At 34.3% G+C, this 24,776-nt stretch overlaps 1 protein-coding gene across 1 annotated transcript in view; it reads left to right on the forward strand.

Moving 5' to 3' along the window:
- Nucleotides 1-456: 456 nt before the first annotated feature.
- The window catches only part of LOC133332774 (cell adhesion molecule Dscam2-like), a gene marked incomplete at its 5' end in the record, with an annotated part of 58,237 nt that continues 33,917 nt past the window's right edge, over nucleotides 457-24,776 (forward strand). Inside the window, 4 exons of the mRNA XM_061541149.1 lie at nucleotides 457-680; nucleotides 16,347-16,474; nucleotides 16,621-16,721; nucleotides 17,002-17,206. Coding sequence (XP_061397133.1) covers nucleotides 457-680; nucleotides 16,347-16,474; nucleotides 16,621-16,721; nucleotides 17,002-17,206 — 658 coding nt within the window. The remainder of the gene's footprint in view (nucleotides 681-16,346; nucleotides 16,475-16,620; nucleotides 16,722-17,001; nucleotides 17,207-24,776) is intronic.

Here is a 24,776-nt window from a genome sequence, read left to right on the forward strand (position 1 = left end):
TACTTTCTATTGTGTATACGTCACAGCCAGATACGGAACCAAGTAATATAAAATATTCGAAAAATGATAAAATCTCGTTAAAATTTAAAATATTTTCCATTTATATTTCCATCAAGTTAATCATTTTACTTCAATTTCAGAACAAAAACAAAAGCCAATGTTAGCGGTGGGCTTTGGTTTAAAATTCATTACTTGTTTCGTCAAATTCAAAAACACAGCAGCAGCGAGAACAACAAATAAAACCCCACTATAAGACACATTTCTATACAAATTGAAATATCTGATTTATTCATATAGAAACTATCAGAAAACCGCAATTTTTTATTGTATATATTTGTTCGACCGTCTGTCTGTCGGTTCATTCATTCGTGCCAGTCATCCAACAATTCATTGACTCGCATTTATTCATTCGCTTATTTGTTTTATTTCTCTCTCGTTTTTTGTTTTTTTTTTTAGGTCTGTCAAGCATCAAATCAATTTGGCGAACAGCGGATTGAAATTCGTTTATTTGTGAATTCATATGTTTCCGTTCACATCTTGCCACAAGTTCAAATTGTCAATTCGGGTGGAACGGCAATTTTCAATTGTTCGACAACGGGTTCGGCGATCGATAACATCGAATGGCTGCACAATGGCAAACCATTGCAGGAGGATAATATTCTAACCACTGGACGTGATAAGTAAGTACATTGAAGAGGGGTGGAAGAGTGTGAGGCGGGTGTGCATGTGTGAATTTGTATATGGGTGTGTGTGAGTAAGTGAATGAGTGTACAAAAGCATTTAAAACTAAATATCAATATAGACATTCATATAACATATATGTATGTTTTCTATGGCTTTTGCCATTTTTATCTATATGTAGACAGTTCACAGACTGAAATGTACACATACAATTGTGAGTATATACATCAGTGCATTTATATCAACTAAATTCACTATATATAAAGCCACATGTTATGCAATAAAAATTATACACTCATGTATATTAGAGTGCTGAAATTCGAAGGCGTTTTTGGTGGTGGGTTCCACGGAAAATTTTTAATTTATATATTTGAAATTTAGGAAATCACATTGTGTTTATATGACAACAATAATAGTAATGGTTTTATACACAACATTGGGATATTGTAAAGTTTTCAACGTCTTCTTGTATCCTTGCCGTTCCACAGGTCATACGTTAGGCTAACATATCAGTTGCCATGGGTTCATACTGATCGATTAATATTTGAAAAAGAATTTCTTTGCCGAAATACAGCAACTAATGAAATCTCACCTTCTCCATTCAATATTTGACCAGTGGGCTGGTAGATAATTCTGGTAGTAATTTGAAAGTTATTCAATGAGGTAGCAAATAAGCGTTTAACTCTGAGGTTTGTAACATTGCATTCATTTATTTGTTGACTTAACCCAGATAATGTCTGATATTTTTTTCAAAACCTAATATTAAAATATAACTATTATTTTTTAATAATTTATAAATTTAGAAAATGTTTATTATTTTACTAGGAACCAGAATAAGATACCAAAAACAACATTCCTGAAATTCACAATAATGATTGTTTTCATTCATCACCATTAAAATATGTGGTATTTTCCTACGAAAACAGTGTCATCAAGTATTAATTACGTTAAGTTCGGCCGGGCTGAATTTTTTACACTCTCCACTAAGAGGAACACATTTAAAATACCTAAAATCGATTGGCACTTTCGTGGGAATGCTATGCTAGATTGCCACCAGAAGAAATCGAAATATCAAACTAAATACTAGTTTGATATTTAGTTTAGAAAATTTGGCTAGGCCCTTTAACATTCTGAAATCCTCACAATAACAAAAATTGGGGATACCGTTATATGAGAACCCAAAATATCAAAGTAGAACCAATTCAGTTGAAAAAGTATCCAATATATCGAATAATAGATGGTCGCGGAACTTACTTCCCAATGAGAATTCCAAATGTAAAATTGGAGCCATTTTGTTCGAAAAACGTCCCCAGACTCCGATTGTTAAATTGATATTGTTTGTTGTTGCTGCATTCTAAAATGTGCCACACCAAAGTACCGGTTTTAGAACCTTACCGACCTAATACATTCGAATAATTTGTCTTCGATTTAAAAATGTCTGAATGTTTGTCGGGGATAACTCTGAAGGGTAGTAGCCAGTTTGTTCTAATTTTTGTTCATCGCATTATTGCTCAATATGGGATGATAGATACCAAGCAACGGCTCTGATTGGCTTTAACATGGCGAAGCCCACGCTGAACTTGGTCCCTCTTTCATCTCAATTGTGGACACTGACCTCCCCGTGGTGTCACCTGGAGTAACTATTTTCATCACCCGTTGAAATAGTGAGCAGATATGTGCCGCGAATTCACCCATAAGAACTAAATAAAATGGGTTGGGGCGTCAGGTTAGTTACCCATACTCGAAAAAAATTTAATACTATGAAAAAGCAACGAAAAAGAAAGCCAAACCCCCCTAATGTTAAAGACCCCCGCAAACGTATAAAGAACCACGATCTGCGAATCTGCACTTGCAATGTGCGCACGTTGTACAGAACAGGCACAGTTTTCGCTTTGGTGGATGTACTCAAGAAGTAAATCAGACGATTACGAACTGCCATGAAACGAGACATGAATTTGGCTGCGGATTTATGGTTAACAGGAGAATAAAAGACCTCGTCACTAGATTCATATAGTGAATTGTTATAATCCGAAGACAAAGATGAGCTGACCAAAGACATAGAGACAGCATATGACAGCGATTTTAATACAAAAAAGGAAGGGAAAATATTTTTGGGCCCACCGTCGGAAAATTCAGCCACCATGAAGAAACATCAGAAAATGGCGTGAGTTTGATTGAATTCGCGGCAGCCAAAAACACGGTAGTCAGTCGCACCAGATTCAAGCACCTCACCAGGCCACCTGGATTTATCCCGATCGAAGAACGAGAAATAAAATCGATCATGTTGTGATAGACGAAAGGCATTCATCCAGTGTTTTAGACATTCGATCGATCCGAGGAGCGAATATCGGTTCGGACCACTACCTTGTAGCAGCCAAGCTTCGCACTCGCCCGGAAATTTTACCTACGGATGAAACACCAAACCGAAGGCTTTGGTGCGGTCACATCCTCCTGTAGAGATAAAGAAGGGAACCTGGTGACAGATACAGACATTTTGAAAGATACAGGCATTTTGAAAGCTTCTGGTATCAAATAGTAGCGGTGAAGATGATATCCCAGAACCAATAATAGATGACGGCCAAGATGAGGTCAAAATATCAATCAATCGGCCCAAGAATAATAAAGCAACAGGTGCCGATGGGTTACCAGCCATTGACATCGACATAATGGGTCGAAAATTGAGAGCGGTAACAGCCACCTTTAAACAAGTTGAGAAGGAGTCTGCCAATGTGGGTCTGGTAGTAAACGGCGAGAAGACCAGCTGATGGTATCAACGCGCAAGACATCCAATAGACTAGGACCAACTGTGGAAGTTTAAGAACTACAGCTTCGAAGTAGTCAAATATTTTATATACATCGGTACCTCCATAAATAAAACTAATAACGCCAGTTTTGAAATTCAGAGAAGAATAGTGTTGGCCAACAGTTGCTACTATAGTCTAAGTAAGCAGTTTAGAAAGAAGGCCACCTCCCGCCAGAGATAAAAAATTCTCCGCCGTTCAATGAACCATGAGTTGTAGCAGCTATTCTTGGACATCGGCATTGTCAGACGTATTGAGCTGTAGGACTAGGTCATGCTGTGAGAATGGATAAAGATGCCGCAGCTCAAAAAGCATATAAAGGCAAACCAGCTGGTGGTTCACGCAGAAGGGGAAGGCCTAGAATGATACCCTAGACAGACGACAGCCTTAATTTGCATTAAAAAGTTCTTAATTTGAATTAATATTTACCCCTGACAAACGAGAGTTTCTGCATTTATGAACCAGTGTATAAGTTTCAAAACTATTGTTTGTCTGTGTGTAGGAAAAATACATTGGCATTTGTTTCCAATATTTTTTGGGATTACGTCTTTATGAAATTGATACATTGCAGAAAGGAAGAAAATCAGCTATAACGATGGTAAAACAGCTTCCAATTTGAATAATTGTTGAATTTTCCTTTATTTATAAATTTAATTTTCATAAACGTAAACAAATTTGACAACAATCAATTTATTTTCTACGGCATTGCCATATTGAAATTGCTTAATTCAGTATAAATTCAGCTTGATTTTGTGCATTAAAAACACATAAAAATTAGAATAATGTACAAGTTAATTTGAATTAAGGCTGTTAATGCAAATTAAGGCTGTCGTCTGTGTAGACTATTAGATGGAAATATCAAGTGAATGAAAACATAGCCGAACAAGGTCTTCCAAACTGGAAAAACTGCGCAAAAAAACAGACGCGCCTGTAAATTTTGTTAAGCTCGGTTTATGGAAAGAATGTTCTGTCAACAGCCAGCTAAGTAAGTAATATTGCTCAACATCTTAAATTGAGTTCGAAGAGGGGTAGTTCTTCTGAAGATCTTCTACTACGTCACGTTCGAAGTGACAACCCATTGCTTTAACTTTTCGTTTCAGATACTTTCTCACAAATATTAAAAATTTTGTTAATATTTTTACCATACCTCTATTAGCTATCAAAAATAAATCTATCCGCTTCTTTACTACCCCCATAAAATTTGACAATTTTGAAATCAAATACGATGTTTAGAAATTATTCTTGAACTTTGGACTTTCATATTTTTTTATTTCTTTCTTATAGTTAACCCTTTGATGTATCAATTAGTGCAACGAAGTTCGCTTCCAACTGTTAGCACACAACTTGCACTAAGTAAACCGGGTTTGATGCTTAAGAACCGCCGCAAAACGAAACGAAATGTGAATGCATGTAATAAAACTATTTATTTTAGATTAGATGTTGTGCACGGCATCAACTAGTTTTATTTTTATTATTATGGGAATCGAATCATAATCATGTTAGGCACAGAAATTGTACCACGAGTTAGACTCGTGGAAATACGTCAAAGGGTTAATTGAGTAATCAAATTGACCCTAACTCTGCAAATCGTAATATTTTTACCTAAACTAAATCTAGTCCGAAGTAGGGACCTATCCATCCATCCGCCTGGTACTTCCCCCATAAAAACGTCTATCGTCGCGATGGAGATCGCAATACTTAGTATACATAGCCCCTAAGTAAAGGGCAATATTGTGAAGGCTTTAGCTGGAACTGTAATTTCGGTTTCATGCTCTGAAAAATAGTGTTCCAAATTACAGACACTATATTAGGAAAACTCCGACAGTATTTTTAAATTTATCGTTTAGTCACCAGGAATCCGATATATCAAATCATTGCCACTTCCTTGAGAAAAAATTTGGGTCTATACCAAAACCAATTTATCGAATGTATTTGTCGTATTTAATTTATATTTGTTCATATTAAAATAACTTAATGCAAGTTACGTCTTCAGTTACTTGAACGCCGTTATCACTTAAATTATAATGACGATCTAGCTTATAACTTTTCTCGCTTAAGGGAACCCCCCCCCCCCCCATTATCGATTTTAATTTTTCAAGATTTTCAATGGGCTGGTAAATCAATACCAATGCTTGTTAAGGTTTGTAACTTTGCACATATATAATTGAAGATTTAAAAGAGAAGAAAAATAATTTACAAAAAAATTTTGTTATTGTTTTGTTGTTGTTTTTTGTAATTAAAGAAAAGTCCTTATTTTTGATGGCGGGCGTGATAACTCCTCACTGGAACATCGGAATCCGAAAATTCCAACGGTGTTAGAAAGAGTACATTATTGACTTCGCTTTAAAAAAATATTTTTGAAAAATCGCCTATTTTTTACCAAAAACAAAGTTAAAAAATAAGGAAGATCTTCACCGATTGGCTTTATCCTAGTTCATACAAGAGCTATACACTCCCAGAGAAACGTTGCAAAATTTGGAACCGATTGGGTTATTAGTTTTTGAGTTATCTTGCCCGCCATTCGCAAAAAAATGTTTAGAGAAAAACGCGTTTAAAGTTTGAGAAGCCCTTCAGTCGTCACTTGATGCTGACACAATAAATCGGATATATCTTCAACAGTTCTTGAGATTTTCACTTGAAATTTTGTAGAGACATTCTTTAATCAGTGTAGATTCGAATTATATCAACAAAAATTTTGACCGAGAATGGGGGGGGGGTCCCCTTAACAATTCAAAAATGAAAAACCAAAATTTTGGAGATTTGTATAATTAGATGACATTTTAATTCGCTCAATTTCTCTTTAAATTTATTTTTTGCATATCTCACCGAATTATTGCTTACTATGTAAACATTCATGTTTAAACAAATCTATATATATAAAAATGAATTGCTGTTCGTTAGTCTCGCTAAAACTCGGGAACGGCTGAACGGATTTATTTGATCTTAGTCTTGAAATGTTCGTGGAAGTTCAGGGAAGGTTTAAAAGGTGAGAAAATATCGAATAAATACCGCGAAACATCTAAAAACTGGCTTTTATATTTCCCATACAAATGCTTTCTAAATAAAATGTATAGTCATAGAGACAATTTGCATTTTGTGTCAACTTATTTTATGTTTGAAAAATTTTAAATTTCTGAAAGAACCATACTATTCGACAACTAATATTCTATTAATGCATACTTCTATCTTTGTAAGTGACAATTATCTTTTGTGATAGTGACTTTGTGGTAGTCACACTTTTTTGTTCAGTAAGTGCGAAATTTCCTCATTTTGATTAATTACGGTAAGATATGGAGCAGAAAACGTCCTAACTTAGGTCGTCAAAGTGAATCGAATACGCGAAGAGCTATCTCACGTGCACTGATGACCAGAACGAGACAGATCAAGAAAATAGTCGTATTGCTATGTCAGAAAGCCAATGAAGTAGATAGCCTAAGAATGCAATTCATTAACAGCAAGCACGACGGTATGGAATGGAGCGAATCCACAGAAGCAGTGCTTCTGCGATTATTGGGGAAATGAAAATAATTGTTATATATTGTAAGGCGTTCAAATACACTGTGGTATCTATTGAATTAGTTGTCCTGGAGGAGAAGTAAAATTGCTACAATTGGTCCTACCACCAGATAATTTACGCTCATTAGTTTATGAGATTGAAATTGATTCTGATCACTTATTGGCCAATATTAAGAAATATAGCAACTGTTTCCAAATGACGTCATTTGGCGCTATACATATTATACAGGACCATTTCATGCCCACTTTCAAGGTATAAAAACTGAATATATATTTTTTATAATATTCCAGTTTTGTACTAAAATAAACATCGGAAGTTAATGATGGACAAAATTTTAAATATTACAGATACAAGGAAATATTTGTCACTTACTGGGACCACTGTTAGCTCTACCTGATGCAGATCAATTTCTACAAAATTTATTTTATGGGTAATTCAGATGCGGAGGTTGATAATCGTTGTGCTCACAATTTAACAGTGAAAAAAACAATGGTCCAAGATCTACAAATGTTTCTACATCAAAATAACAATTTAGTAAACATGGTCAAAATAGAATTGGATGCCATCTGGTAGCCATAATATTATTCGAGCTGATATTTTGGTCAAATTTACAATACCGAAAATAGGGCGGGAACTGTATGTAGAAACTTCATCAAAACTTGGTCCTGAATAGAAATGTTTTCGCAAAAATGTGTTTTACCCTTCAATATCCCGGAATGATATATGATATGAATGATATATGATACTACAATGGGAATGGATATGTATGATAATAGGGGATACCATTATATGGTGGCTACCCGGAAACTTGGACCAATATTGATAATTTTTGGTAAAAGGTTTTGATCATCCAAAAATTAAACATCACAGCCACTTTGGTTGAAACACTGGTCCAAACTGCCAAACATGCGAATATTGTGCGTAACGCTTTATGGGAGCTGCCTCAAAGAGTATACCAATATTAACAATTTTAGTATAATCCATTCTACCAAATACAAAATTAGAGACGGTTTACCTTTAAAAACGTGCTCAAATCCCCCACATTATCCAAAAAGTTGAAGTACTATTATATGGGGGATATTTGGAAGCTTGAAATTATGAAATTACAGCCAAATATCGAATATTAACGGATACCGTTATATGCGGGCTATTCGTAAATCACTATTGAAAATCTTAATTAAGGAGATTCTCTTGAATATAGTTATATTCAAGCGACCATATAACGGTATCGTTTTATGGGGGCTACCCTTAAAGCACCAAAATCTTATGTGTAGTCGAAATGTATGAGCAAATTTCAAAGTTCATTCTTAAACCGTGGAGGGAGCAACAAAATTCGAGCATAAACATCAAATTGTAGATATTAAGTTTTGTAATGTTACTTTATGTGTGCTCTGACAAATACTTATGGTGGAGTGTATAAAAACCCTAAAATACCAAAAATTATACATCAATAATATTGCTAGGCAAGACAAGGCTTGCCGGGCCCGCTAGTGTTTGTATAAATTTATTGTATCTGGCCATACATAGAATGAGTACATTATGTGTATGAATATATTTATTATACCCTACACAACTATGTTGTCAGGGTATTATAGCTTTGTGTAGCCCCAAATGTTTGTAACGCCGCGAAATATTGGTCCTAGACCCACCTTTAAGTATACCGATCGTCATATCTCGACTAGCTGAGTCGATCTAGACATGTATGTCCGTCCGTCCGTCCGTCCGTCTGTCCATTATAATTTGTAAACACGATACAGGCCACAGTTATGGACCAATCTTCACGAAATTTTGCATGTAGGATGGGTTCTGGCCAATGAAGACCCCTATTGTTTTTGGAAAAGATCAGTTAATATTTAGGGGATGAAATGGACCAAATACTAAATTTTTGTCGGTTTTTCTGGTCGCTCCAGAGGCCGCAATTATGGCCCAAACACCGCGAATTTTTGCATGGAGAAGGGGATCAGGCCAGAGAATAAGAATGCATGTTTTGATAAAGATCGGTCAATATTTAGCGGGTCAAATGGACCCTGACTTTTGTGTGAAAAATGACAAAATTTGTATTCTATGGCATATATATTTACTCCTGGAGGATGTAGACCCCAGGAGTTGATAGCATATCCAAGAGGAGTGGTTGGCGTTTAAATTGATACCAAATATAGTGATGTATCTACTCAGATGTGGGAGTTACAGTCAAATATTTACAGGTGCTTACGTATTCAGATATTATTTAGTAACCCATTACCACATTAGAGGGAGAAATATAGCGCTGATGGCTTTGAAATTTTTCATGAAGTTCCAGTTATGGTCAAGAACAACGCCTACAATTTTCGGTGATGATCAGATTAAAATTTTGGGATGAAATGGACCGAAAACATAATTTTTTGTGTGTTTTCGAGTAGAGTATAATCCGAAAATCACAACACAACCCACCGTGAAGGTAATCTGGACAAGTAATTAGAAGGACTGTACTGAATATTCGAAAAAAGTAAGGAAGAGGTGTTGTTAACCTCTAATCGGACAAGAGGGGGCAAATATCACGAAATATTACTCAGACTCGGAATAAACATCCTCAGAAAGTTAGAGTTCGTGGTAGTTGTGTAGGGTATCGTATGGTCGGCCCCGTCCGACTATACTGCTCCGCTCACTGGTTTAAATGTAATGTGTACATAACAGGCACTGGCATGTAATATGGAATGACTGTATGCAGTACACATCAAGTAACAGACATTGTTGAATTTACATTTTAGGATGATTTTAATTTATTTTTAACATCGGAGGCTTTGTTATGTCTGCGTTAACACATTTTTTGTGGGGGATTATGTAGTCAAATTGAATATTTAAATGGAAACGTTGCAATATTAAGGAATCGAAGATTTGCTGCAAAGAACTTTTTTTTTAATTATTTTTAATTAATTAATGGAAAAAATGAAAATATAACAAAATATGGAAAATTACATATTATTTGCTATATGTACCCCTATGCGTATACGTATGACAAACATTTTGTTATAAACATGTATACGTCACATGTCGCATAGAACACAAAATTATATCACGTTTCTGATAAATTTTTATTTTACTGGCAAAAGTTGATGATTATCATTACGTATAATCAGTTTAAAGATATTTATGTGGAAAATACAAGTTCTCGGAATGGAGCAAATAATAAGGGGTTAAAAAGCGTTAACAAAATCCACAAAATATGGAATAATGAGGAGTACTGACCAACAACTTAAATCCTGCCCAAAAACTTAAACCAATATTGAAAACTCCCTTTCTACCCAATGAAAATCCAAAATACTAAATCACAGCCAATTTGGTAAAAACTTTCCCAATTTCATAAAATACCGAAATTTGATAGGACACGTTATGTTGACCAATATTGCAATTAGGATTCAAAACATGAAATTTACTCCCCAAACTAGAAAAATGTGGCATATACCCACCCCTTGGACAGATATATCGAATTTATACTACTAAATATTAGAAATGTATATGCAATTTCAAAGTTCTATCTTAAATATGGCGTGCTTTGTCGATATTTCAACGGAGTACACTGCCAAATCTACATAAACTTTTATTTTGAGGTAGTCGATATAAACATTTTTATACCCTTCACCACACTGTGGGACAGGGTATCATGTCTTTGTGCAAATGTTTGTTACAGGCAACAGGAATCGAAATAGAGCCATGGTTCCTTTTGAGAATATGCATAGAATCCCTTTCTGAGTCGATTTACGCATGTCCGTCTGACCAAATTTTGCACAGAGTACTGAATTAGGTCTAGATTGATGCATGTCGAATTAGATTTTGTGTCGAGATATATTGTGGATAGGGCACTGTGTTGAAGCACTGTTGCTCAAATACGTCCATTTATATATAGATATTTTAATTTTTTGTTTGATGATTGACATTAAATGTTTCATAAATTTCCGATTGGTACCCAAAGTGGTGAAGGGTATCATATAGTCGGCCCCGTCCGACTTTTGAACTTTCCTTACTGGTTTTCTTTTGTTTTTTTAATTTAAACCAGTACCTTGTAAGACGGATCTCTATATTGAAATTACGAATTAAATTTAATTTTGATTATTGGTTAAAATTATTTTTTGAACACAACTGAACACAAAATAGAAATAAAACGGATCTATGTGAAGTATAACACGGTCCCTAGACAATTCTTTACTTAGATTCCGAAAACTAAATTAATATTCCTATACCTGTACCTATCATAAAAATTTGTAGCGAGGAACTGTTTTGTGAATTAAAAAAACATAATTGATCCCAAATTAGTCATAACGGGCGGTATCGCTGTATGGGGTCTAATATAAAAAGTCATTCATTCATTAATTTTTTTTCACTAAAACGGAGAGGTTTGGACATAGCAAAAAATGCAATTGTTTTCTCAAAATTCTTTAAAAATGTGCGATTGTGTCTCTAGAGTTAAAATAAAATGAAAAATGAAAACATGCTCAGGCAGTTATTAAAAATATATTTCTTAAAAATCTACTACTAAAAACATATTCCAAAATCCACGGTTGTAACTCCGATAGTTCCACGATAAAGGCATTCTAGTTTTACAAATAAAACATTTTTTTTTAAATACCTGTTTGTAACTCTGATATTCCAAGAAAAAAATATACTTTCGAATCGAAACACTAAAGACTTTCCACGAAATGTGAAAATAGCCAATGATATATAGGCTTCAGTTTTTCAAGCCATACAGGGTCGCCAGAAAAATATACAATATTTCAATTTTAATTTACTATTTTCTTCGTCTCGATATTTAATAATTATTAAATATTTTCATCGAATTTGATGTCATACAGTTCCTCAATTTTTTGTCTCTTTCATTTATAAAATATTTTCCAAAATCATTGATATCGAAATTCTTATTTATTTTTATTAGCACACTTTAAACGCACTCACATATTTTGACAAAACAATGCTTGCACGCCTACAAATAATCCTTTTTCCAAACCCTACATACATACCTTCATACAGACTCACACATAACAGCAATATTATCATAAAAATGCCACATTCTCTGATGATGTTGGTATGTGGTATAACCCATATATACATATGTAAGCATGTGTGATTCCAAGAGGGATTCCAAGATAAATATCTCAATGTTTGCATATAAACGTGTGCGTCTGTATGTGTTCGGGTCCTATCCCTTTTTTCTAGTTTTGTCGAAATTCCTTAGTGAAGCATAAAAACTTTACGCTTGATTTGTTATTTTGATTTCTCGTTCTTTTTCTTTTGTTGTTGTTGGTATATTTTTATAGTGGTCTACCACCGAGAGCACATATTGACTTTTTACAGTGGCTCAAATGTGTATTGATGTTCTTCCGGTTTGAATTTTCCAAACTCACAAAAAAATTCTTTAAATAGTTTCCCATTTTGCCAGGGTATTCAAATCCCTATGTCCCAAAAGACAAAAATCATCGAAATAAAAATAAACAATAAAATAAAAAAATCTCCCATCATCTGTTGAGCTGCCTAATAGTGTATCTCCACCCTTTTTTGGCTTTGCATATTCTTTGATTTTTCCTCGGACCGAATCCAAGGGATTTTTGGCAAAAGGATTGAATTGTAATGGTCTGGATTTTTGGTGTATGTATGTTTCTCTATAGTCAGCATTCGTAGCTACATTATTACAATGATTACAACCCTTCGCATCGGATTTATTTATGTTAGCCAATTTTCCTATGGGATTTGGTTGGCTAGAAAATCATTTGTGTTCTTCTTTACTGAAGTCAAATAATTTATGTGCCAGTGTAAGCCAATTTATTACCCTCCATATTATTTGCGCCTTAAATCATCATCATAATCAAATGCTTTAGTCCACAGAGTTTTATTTGCCACAAATCAAAAATAAAAAAATCATAATTGGCAAATGCCTAGGTCAGCAGCAAATATTGGGAATGTGATTTTAGAACAGTTTGTGTTTGAATGCTATTTTATTTTTCTGGTAAACCGCTGCACTATAGGTCAAATGACCGTTTTTTCTGTGCAAAATTGAAAAAAATCAAAGTGTCGTTCTTCACGAGTTATTGTTGTTTTTGTATTTAGAACACTCTAAAATAGAGACACGTGATATTTATTAGTGCTAAATATAAAGTACCGTTACACAGCTGGCCGTGCAAGTCGCTCAATACAATTTATTCTATAAATATGCTTATATTTCTGTAGGGCTTAGTCAACTTTGAGTGCGTATTATTTCGATTGTGTTTACAGTAATTAATTAGTGTAAAATGGAAAATATAGATACAAGTGAGCATATTTATATTAAATCAAAACATTTTTATGTTTGTGACACTATACTTGAAAATAACCCTTTAGTCTATGAAGGCTTTAAAAAGTTAAAGTAATTTGATAGATTGAATTTCAGTAAGCTATTAAAAAAAATGACCCAATATGACCTCTTTGAAATCTTGCACATAAATTAAGTGATTAGTAATGAGTTAATTTAAATTTATTTCAAGTTGCGATTTTTTGCGTTTTGCGAGTAATGCAACCTCCGTATAAAAAGTCGAACTTTTTGAAATATGGCTAAAAGAAGGTAACAAGAAGAAAAAAATATGTTGCTGTTTTCAAACATGTAGTGAGCAATATTGATGTCGACAACATTTCGGATGAAAGAGAGAAATTTTTAAAGCAAATATTACATTTATTTTGCTTAAAATTAGCGCAAAATTTGGAAAAATGTCACAGAAAGATGAATGTTTTCAAAGACAACCAGTAGGAAAGATCAAAAGTCAGACTGGGCCGACTATGTGATACCCTTTACTACTTTGGCTACAAACAAAAAATGATAATGTGTACAATATCCTATTAATACAAGAGACATACCATCTTTGGATGACCATTAACTTGGAATCGGGTAAAAAACAAATGTGATCTACATAGATATTTGAGCCAATAAAAACCATACTCATGACATTCTGAAATATATAAGAAAATTGCATATCAACCGCATAAATATTGAAAGTTTGGCGCACAATTTACCTAAAATCTCTATATCGACCGATTTCAAGGAAACTTCATAGATGCCAAACTGAATTCAGCACGCTGTGCAAAATTTCGTTTAAATCGGATAATTGGGATTTTGCTGCACCATTTACATAAAATCGGACGAAACTATATATGTGTGCTATATATAAATCTGGACCGATTTCAACAAAACTTCACAGATATCAAACTCGACTAAATTCCGTACGCTGTGCAAAATTTTGTCCCAATCGGGCAAACATTTTCAGTTTGGTGCACCATTTACCTAAAATCGGACGAAACTATATATGGAAGCTATATCTAAACCTGAACCGATTTCAACAAAACTTGGCACATATCAATCTAGACCTAATTCAGTTCTCTGTGCAAAATGTTGTCTCAATCGGACCAATATTTGCAGTATGGTGCTCTGTTTACATAAAATCGGACGAAACTATATATGGGAGCTATATCTAAATCTGAACCGATTTCAACAAAACTTGACACATATCAATCTAGACCTAATTCAATACTCTGTGCAAATTTTTTTTCTAAATCGGACTAATATTGGCAGTATGTTGCACCATTTACATAAAATCGGACGAAAATATATATGGGAGCTATATCCAAATCTGAACCGATTTCTTCCAAATTCAACAAAAACGATTCAAGTAACACTAAAAAATAAGTTGGGCTAAATTTCATGACGAATACTATGATTTTGTTGCCGCTATTAATTTTGCACAGAAAAAGTGGTCATTTGACCTATAGTGCGCTGGTGGGAATTTTGCAAAGATGTTTAACGCAATATGTGTAGAGCTATTGTATATTGAGGGCTAGATTGATATTTTGTGAAACTAAGGGTCCTAGAAAAAATATTCTTTGAATATCCACGCCTGTGCCTCTAGTAGTCCTAGAAAAAATATTCTGTAAAAATCCACGCCTGTGGCAGTGATAGTCCTAGAAAAAATATTCTGTTAAAATCCACACCTGTGGCAGTGATAGTCCTAGAAAAAATATTCTGTAAAAATCCACGCCTGTGGCAGTGATAGTCCTAGAAAAAATATTCTGTAAAAATCCACGCCTGTGGCAGTGATAGTCCTAGAAAAAATATTCTGTAAAAATCCACGCCTGTGGCAGTGATAGTCCTAGAAAAAATATTCTTTAAAAATCCATAGTCCTAGAAAAAATATTCTGTAAAAATCCACGCCTGTGGCAGTGATAGTCCTAGAAAAAATATTCTGTAAAAATCCACGCCTGTGGCAGTGATAGTCCTAGAAAAAATATTCTTTAAAAATCCATAGTCCTAGAAAAAATATTCTGTAAAAATCCACGCCTGTGGCAGTGATAGTCCTAGAAAAAATATTCTGTAAAAATCCACGCCTGTGGCAGTGATAGTCCTAGAAAAAATATTCTGTAAAAATCCACGCCTGTGGCAGTGATAGTCCTAGAAAAAATATTCTGTAAAAATCCACGCCTGTGGCAGTGATAGTCCTAGAAAAAATATTCTTTAAAAATCCATAGTCCTAGAAAAAATATTCTGTAAAAATCCACGCCTGTGGCAGTGATAGTCCTAGAAAAAATATTTTTTAAAAATCCACGCCTGTGGCAGTGATAGTCCTAGAAAAAAATATTCTTTGAATATCCACGCCTTTGGCAGTGATAGTCCTCCTAAAAATATTCTTTAAAAATCTACGCCTGTGGCTCTGGTAATCCTCGAACAAATATTCTTTAAAAATCCACGCCTTTGGCAGTGATAGTCCTCTAATAAATATTCTACAAAAATCCACGCCTGTGGCTCTGGTAGTCCTAGAACAAATATTCTTTAAAAATCCACGCGTGTGGCTTTGATAGTCCTCCAAAAAATATTTTTAAAAAATCCACGCCTGTGGCTCTAGTAGTCCTAGAAAAATATATTATTTAAAAATCCACGCCTGCGCCACTGAAAGTCCAGAGAAAAGTTCTTTAAAAATCCACGCCCGTGCCACTGAAAGTCCAGAGAAAAATTCTTTAAAATCCACGCCCTTGCCACTGAAAGTCCAGAGAAAAATTCTTTAAAATCCACGCCCTTGCCACTGAAAGTCCAGAGAAAAATTCATTAAAAATCCACGCCTGTGGCTCTAGTAGTCCTAAAAAAAAATATTCTTTAAAAATCCACGCCTGTGGCTCTAGTAGTCATAGAAAAAATATTTTTTAAAAATGCACGCACAAACATTTCTTAAAAATCTCCATCAGTTTAAATTTGTTTCCCTTTTAAGTGTCTGTCACCCACATCAGAACATACATACCTATGTGTGACATCACATATTTATAAACATATTTACTTTTCTCTTTCTCTACTTTTTTGTTTTCAGCTTACGTTTTTTGGCGAAAAATTCTTTAATGATAACGAATGTAGGTCGCCGAGATCGTGGCGTCTATCAGTGTCTGGTTGAAAATCAAAAGTCGAGTGCCCAAGCCATGGCTGAATTAAAATTGGGTGGTAAGTATTTAATGGAATTCTTCCGTCTGGTTTATTTCTTTTAACTTGTTAACTTCACTGCAGTAGAGAGATGTCTCTTATGTGTGTGTGTCTGATGGTAACTGATACATTTCTGTGTGTGTCTGTGTTTTTGTATTATTTTATAGATACTGTGCCAGAATTGATTTATACGTTCATTGAACAGAACGTACGACCCGGGCCATTAATATCGCTTAAGTGTTCAGCCAGCGGTTCACCGCCACCACAGGTGAGTTAATAATGCAGAAAAAACGAATAAGGGAGGAAATTTGTGCACAGTTTTAATTTTTTTATTTACGAAGTGATTCTACTTCAGTGACAAAATTCTAAAACAATAATTTTTTTTTAAACCATAAACTTCATACACACAATTTTTGAAAATTTATTTGAAATTTTTACAGAAGTCTAAAATAAATTATGCTTTAATTTATTACTGCTTTTATTATTGTAAAATTCTTTATCTTTGCCATGGTCGTAACTTTTTCCAATTTTGTTTCATTTTTATGTAGTTCTCCTGGCTATTGGACTCCCAGCCCATTATGGATGTTTCTCTGCATCATCGCTTTGCAATTGGCCAATTTGTCGATATGTCTGGCGATGTGATAAGTCATTTGAATATTTCACATGTACGACCCGATGATGGTGGACTTTATAAATGCATAGCAACGAATACGATGGGCAGTGTGGAACACTCGGCACGTCTTAATGTTTATGGTAAGTGTGGCCATTACTCTTTTTATGGTAGACAGTATTTTAATATTATTTGCTTTAATAAAAGGGGAAGATATAAATTGGTATAGTATACTGAAATATATAAAAATAGAATTATGTGTAGCTGGTACGAGGTATTTAAATAAACTTTATGTATTTCAAATATTTCACACATACCCTTCTCTGCTATGTTGTAAGTTATTAGTGGCCCCAATAGTTTGTGACGTTGAGAAATATTAATCCTAGACCCATCTTTTTGAATACCGATCGTCATATCTCGACTCGCTGAGTCGATTTAGACATGTGTGTCCGTCCGCCTGTCCATTATCCAGTCCAGGCCAAAGTTATAAAATTTGGGCCTATTAAGTGACCTGTGCCAAATTTCATCCATATCGGATCATAAATAAGACCTGTACTCTGTTAAAAAATACATGGACGGACAGACGGACGGACATACATAAATCGACTCAGAAAGTGATTCTATGCATATTCTCAAAAGGAACCATGGGTCTATTTCGATTTTTTGTCCTGTTACAAACATATGCACAAAAACACCATACCCTGTACCACTGTGTTGTGAAGGGTGTAAAAAGGGGGTTATATGTGAACTACCCCTAAAAGGGGGCGAATATTAATAATTTTTGGGAGGGCGGTTTGTTACCATATTCGACTACAAAAAACCAAATTACAAAGAATTTGGTTGAAAAACGCGCTCAAGAACCCCAAAATACCGGAAATTGGGGGTACCCTTATATGGGGCCTACCCGAAAAAATGGACCTATATTTATAATTTATAGTGGAGAGATTTGCTACCAAATAATAACTCGACGTACTAAATTACAGTCAATTCGGCCGAAAAATACGATCAGAACCCCCAAAATACCAACAATTTGGGAGTACCGTTATATGGGGACTACCAGAAAAACTGGACCTACATTTAAAATTTTTAGTGGAGTAATTTGGTAACCAATAAAAACCCAATGTGCTAAATTTCAGAGAAATCAGTTATAAAACGAGCTCAAGAACCCCAACATACCGAAAATTTGGGGTACCCTTATATGGGGACTACCCGAAAATATGGACCCCTATTTATAATTTTTAGTAGGGAGATTTGCTACCCAATAAGAACTCAAAGTACCAAATTTCAGCGAATTCGGTCGCAAAATACGATCAGAACCCCCAAAACACCAAAAATTTTGGGGGTACCGTTATATGGGGACTAACAGAAAAACTGGACCTATGTTTATAATTTTTAGTAGGGAGATTTGCTACCCAATAAGAACTCAAAGTACCAAATTTCAGCGAATTCAGTAAAAAAACGCGTTAAATAACCTCAAAATACCGAAAATTGGGGGGTACCCGTATATGGGAGCTATGCCTAAACGTGGACCAATTTTCTCCAATTTCAATAGGGTTCGTCCTTGGGCCAATTAAGTGACCTGTGCCAAATTTCATCCAAATCGGATCATAAATGCGACCTGTACTTTGTTAACAAAAATACATGGACGGACAGACGGACATGCATAAATCGACTGAGAAAGTGATTCTATGCATATTCTCAAAAGGAACCATGGGTCTATCTCGATTATTTTTGCCTGTTACAAACATATGCACAAAGACATAATACCCTGTACCACAGTGTGGTGAAGGGTATAAAAAAGGGACCATTGACATTACGATTTAATAGGCATCAGCGTACGGAAAACTCCACGAATAGTGTATCAATTGGATTATAAAGATTCCGAATATTAATTTAAAACTAATTAGTTGGAATATTCACATATTCTTATAATAAAAAAATTGCTTCTATGAATCAGACATTGCCATTGGAACGTATGACATTATTTAATATAAACGTACAGTTTGTCGTACGAAAATGTGTTGTGCTGCTCAAAGTAACTTAAAAAAAAAACTTGAAATTCGACAATTGTTTTACATAGTCTATGTAATGTAACATACGTGCTTCCTACGAAATCCAAAATGTCACATTACTGCAAATTCATTCGTTAACTTCCAAAATTGAATGACAAAGTTAATATATTCTTAGCATTATCAAGATGACGAGCAAATATTTCTGAATAATAATCTTTTTGGGGACCATGAATATTTATTTCTTCTTGAAAACACCCTGACACGTACAGGCACTTTTCACATTTGATGTCATTTTAATGGACCTTAAGAGCTATGCCTATTTACTCAAGCCAATTTGACTTTGATATACTTCGACTCCGCCCGCAATATTCAACTGTCAATGATATCTGAGCTATACTTGTTTTTCTGCTCTGTTCGTTTATTTCTTGTTTTTGTTACATTCCCATTCATTTGTTTTCATCGAAAAAATATCATTTTTAATTTATTCTTGTCATATTCACAATTTCCATCACAACAACCGTTCACATTGTCTTTTCATGTTTGGCATTCATTCCGTTCGTCCGTCCATCCGCTCGTTTGTCCGTTTATTCGGTCAATTCATATTGTCTGCCTACCCCTGACATCTGTTGACCTTTAAATGAAATCCATTTCTTTGTATCATTTTGGACTTTCATTTGCCTGAACGAAAAACTAAATTGAAATTTTTAATTTTTTTGTCGTATTCGTTTTTTGTTTTTGCTCGAGCAAACAAACAACAAAAACACATAAAAAACAAAAATAAAAATTGGGAATATGGCCGGACCAAAAAACAAGTGTAACAAATAAAAAACGGAAAATCATCATCAGCAGCATCAACATCATCTACGAAAATATATACTCTCAGCATACAAATAAAACAAAGAAGAAAATTTCCATAAAAATGAGAAGACGATGAAAAAAATTCCATGATTGAAAATAGATATCAAAAGTGTTCGGCAGCATACTAGTACAATTTTCTGCAGTGTCCTTTGCTACTCTACAAAAGACCATGGCACCGACACCATCTCCTTATTTGTTGAAAAAAAAATTAGGAAATAAAATGGGGGCAAAAATGTAATAGTGTGGGTTATGAGAATAAGTAGAAGGTGTTTGACCTATTGTGGAGGGATTTTTATACCCTACACAACTATGTTGTCAGGGTATTATAGCTTTGTGCAGCCCCAAATGTTTGTAACGCCGCGAAATATTGGTCGTAGACCCACCTTTAAGTATACCGATCGTCATATCTCGACTAGCTGAGTCGATCTACACATGTGTGTCCGTCCGTCCGTCCGTCCGTCCGTCTGTCCATTATAATTTGTAAACACGATACAGGCCACAGTTATGGACCAATCTTCACGAAATTTTGCATGTAGGATGGGTTCTGGCCAATGAAGACCCCTATTGTTTTTGGAAAAGATCGGTTAATATTTAGGGGATGAAATGGACCAAATACTAAATTTTTGTCGGTTTTTCTAGTCGCTCCAGAGGCCGCAATTATGGCACAAACACCGCGAATTTTTGCATGGAGAAGGGTATCGGGCCAGAGAATAAGCATGCATGTTTTGATAAAGATCGGTCAATATTTAGCGGGTCAAATGGACCCTGACTTTTGTGTGAAAAATGACAAAAATTGTATTCTATGGCATATATATTTACTCCTGGAGGATGTAGACCCCAGGAGTTGATAGCATATCCAAGAGGAGTGGTTTTCCTTTAAATTGATACCAAATATAGTGATGTATCTACTTAGATGTGGGAGTTACAGTCAAATATTTACAGGTGCTTACGTATTCAGATATTATTTAGTAACCCATTACCACATTAGAGGGAGAAATATCGCGCTGATGGCTTTGAAATTGTTCATGAGGTTCCAGTTATGGTCAAGAACAACGCCTATAATTTTCGGTGATGATCAGATTAAAATTTTGGGATGAAATGGACGGAGAATATAATTTTTTGTGTGTTTTCGAGTAGAGTATAATCCAAAAATCACAACACAACCCACCGTGAAGGTAATCTGGACAAGTAATTAGAAGGACTGTACTGAATATTCGAAAATAGTAAGGAAGAGGTGTTGTTAACCTCTAATCGGACAAGAGGGGGCAAATATCACGAAATATTACTCAGACTCGGAATAAACATCCTCAGAAAATTAGAGTTCGTGGTAGTTGTGTAGGGTATCGTATGGTCGGCCCCGTCCGACTATACTGCTCCGCTCACTGGTTAAAGAATATTTTTTCGAGGTCTATCACTGCCACAGGCGTGGATTTTTAAAGAATATTTTTTCTAAGACATTCAGAGCCTCAGGCGCGGATTTTTAAAGAATATTTTTTCTAAGACATTCAGAGCCTCAGGTGTGGATTTTAAAGAATATTTGTTCTAAAACATTCAGAGCCTCAGGCGTGGATTTTAAAAGAATATTTTTTCTAAGACATTCAGAGCCTCAGGCGTGGATTTTAAAAGAAGATTTTTTCTAAGACATTCAGAGCCTCAGGCGTGGATTTTAAAAGAAGATTTTTTCTAAGACATTCAGAGCCTCAGGCGTGGATTTTAAAAGAAGATTTTTTCTAAGACATTCAGAGCCTCAGGCGTGGATTTTTAAAGAATATTTTTTCTAAGACATTCAGAGCCTCAGGCGTGGATGTTTAAAGAATATTTTTTCTAAGACATTCAGAGCCTCAGGCGTGGATTTTTAAAGAATATTTTTTCTAAGACATTCAGAGCCTCAGGCGTGGATTTTTAAAGAATATTTTTTCTAAGACATTCAGAGCCTCAGGCGTGGATTTTTAAAGAATATTTTTTCTAAGACATTCAGAGCCTCAGGCGTGGATTTTTAAAGAATATTTTTTCTAAGACATTCAGAGCCTCAGGCGTGGATTTTTAAAGAATATTTTTTCTAAGACATTCAGAGCCTCAGGCGTGGATTTTTAAAGAATATTTTTTCTAAGACATTCAGGCGTGGATTTTTAAAGAATATTTTTTCTAAGACATTCAGAGCCTCAGGCGTGGATTTTTAAAGAATATTTTTTCTATTTTTTAAAGAATATTTTTTCTAAGACATTCAGAGCCTCAGGCGTGGATTTTTAAAGAATATTTTTTCTAAAACATTCAGAGCCTCAGGCGTGGATTTTTTAAGAATATTTTTTCTAAGACATTCAAATCCTCAGGCGTGGATTTTTAAAGAATATTTTTTTGTGGGACAATCCAAGTTTTTTAAGGATCCTGTCATTATATACTTGACCTATGGTGTAGTTATTTACCCCCAACCCCTGATTATACATCAAAGATAGAAAGCAAAGGCATGACCGAAAAGGAATTTTTACTAGCATAGTCATCATGCAAGAATGTAAAATCGGTAGAGAGATAGGAGGACGGGTGTTGAATCAATGAAACTTTTTTTTGCATTCGCAAAACATACTCTAGTTTCATATAAATTTCCAACTTGACAATTATTATGCAAAACAACAGCAGTCTCAGTACTGGCTACAAGGAACACAAGGCCAAACAAATCAGTTCCTTTGTTGTATTTTGTGGAGACGAACAGCTAGCCTCAGACCTTCCTGCCATAATGATTCTCTTCAGGAGCAATAACAATGCCTTATTTGACAATGTTCTGAATACTAAAAGGTTCGATTATTTTGCTGTTTTCACATTGACTGGCGGACAGACAAGCGAATAGATAGATAGAGACTGGCAGGCACGAAAGCCAATGTTAGAAAAACAGACAGACATTCAAGCCGATACATAGATAGACCGACACAATGGAGAAGGCTAAAAAACAGAAAATCATTGTTATCATAGACTTTGTTTCTCTATGAAAACTTGTAAAGATAGTTACCAATGCATAGATGAATGGACAGATAGATGGGAGTTAGTAAATTCATAGTGGCGCTTGAGGTAACTAAGTAGTGCACTGGAGGGGGTTATAATTTGAATATTTCCATACTTCAGGCAATATTGTCTGTCGTCTTTCAATTCGAATAACAATCACTGTCACTGTCAATTTTTATTATAAAAATAAATTGCAAAAATAAAAAGGGGGCACCAAAATAACAACAAATGAATGAAGAAGGGTCACAACATTGCATTGTAGACCATGAAAAAATATTCTTTGAAGAATCCACGCCTTTTGTAGACCATGAAAAAATATTCTTTAAAGAATCCACGCCTTTTGTAGACCATGAAAAAATATTCTTTAAAGAATCCACGCCTTTTGTAGACCATGAAAAAATATTCTTTAAGGAATCCACGCCTTTTGTAGACCATGAAAAAAATATTCTTTAAAGAATCCACGCCTTTGTAGACCATGAAAAAATATTCTTTAAAGAATCCACGCCTTTTGTAGACCATGAAAAAACATTCTTTAAAGAATCCACGCCTTTTGTAGACCATGAAAAAATATTCTTTAAAGAATTCACGCCTTTTGTAGACCATGAAAAAATATTCTTTAAAAAATCCACGTCTTTTATAGGCCATGAAAAAATATTCTTTAAAAAATCCACGCCTTGTATGGATGGGCCATGAAAAAATATTCTTTAAAAAATCCACGCCTTGTATGGATGGACCATGAAAAAATATTCTTTAAAAAATCCACGCCTTGTATGGATGGGCCATGAAAAAATATTCTTTAAAAAATCCACGCCTTGTCTAAGAAGGCCTTGAAAAATATTCTTTAAAAAATCCACGCTTTTTATAGGCCATGCAAAAAATATTCTTTAAAAAATCTACGCCTTTTATATAGCATGAAAAAATATTTTTTAAAAAATTTACGCCTTTTATATAGCATGAAAAAATATTTTTTAAAAAATTTACGCCTTTTATATAGCATGAAAAAATATTCTTTAAAAAATCTACGCCTTTTATATAGCATGAAAAAATATTCTTTAAAGAATCCACGCCTTTGTAGACCATGAAAAAATACTCTTTAAAGAATCCACGCCTTTTGTAGACTATGAAAAAATATTCTTTTCCACGCCTTTTGTAGACCATGAAAAAATATTCTTTAAAGAATCCACGCCTTTTGTAGACCATGAAAAAATATTCTTTAAAAAATCCACACCTTTTATGGGCCATGAAAAATATTCTTTAAAAAATCCACGCCTTTTATAGGCCATGCAAAAAATATTCTTTAAAAAATCTACGCCTTTTATATAGCATGAAAAAATATTCTTTAAAAAATCTACGCCTTTTATAGACCATGAAAAAAATATTTTTTAAAAAATTTACGATTTTAATATAGCATGAAACATATTCTTTAAAAAATCTACGCCTTTTATATAGCATGAAAAAATATTCTTTAAAAAATCTACGCCTTTTATATAGCATGAAAAAATATTCTTTAAAAAATTTACGCCTTTTATATAGCATGAAAAAATATTCTTTAAAAAGTCAACGTCTTTTATAGACCATGAAAAAATATTCTTTTAAAAATCCACGCCTTATTTGAGACCATGAAAAAATATTCTTTTAAAAATCCACGCCTTATTTGAGACCATGAAAAAATATTCTTTTAAAAATCCACGCCTTTTATAGACCATGAAAAAATATTATTTTAAAAATCCACGTCTTTTATAGACCATGAAAAAATATTCTTTTAAAAATCCACACCTTTTATAGGCCATGAAAAAATATTCTTTAAAAAATCTACGCCTTTTATATAGCATGAAAAAATATTCTTTAA

Source organism: Musca vetustissima, unplaced genomic scaffold (genome assembly GCF_032173495.1).
Source record: "Musca vetustissima isolate MV318-11 ecotype Yass unplaced genomic scaffold, APGP_CSIRO_Mvet_v1 utg65279, whole genome shotgun sequence".
NCBI lineage: Eukaryota > Metazoa > Arthropoda > Insecta > Diptera > Muscidae > Musca > Musca vetustissima.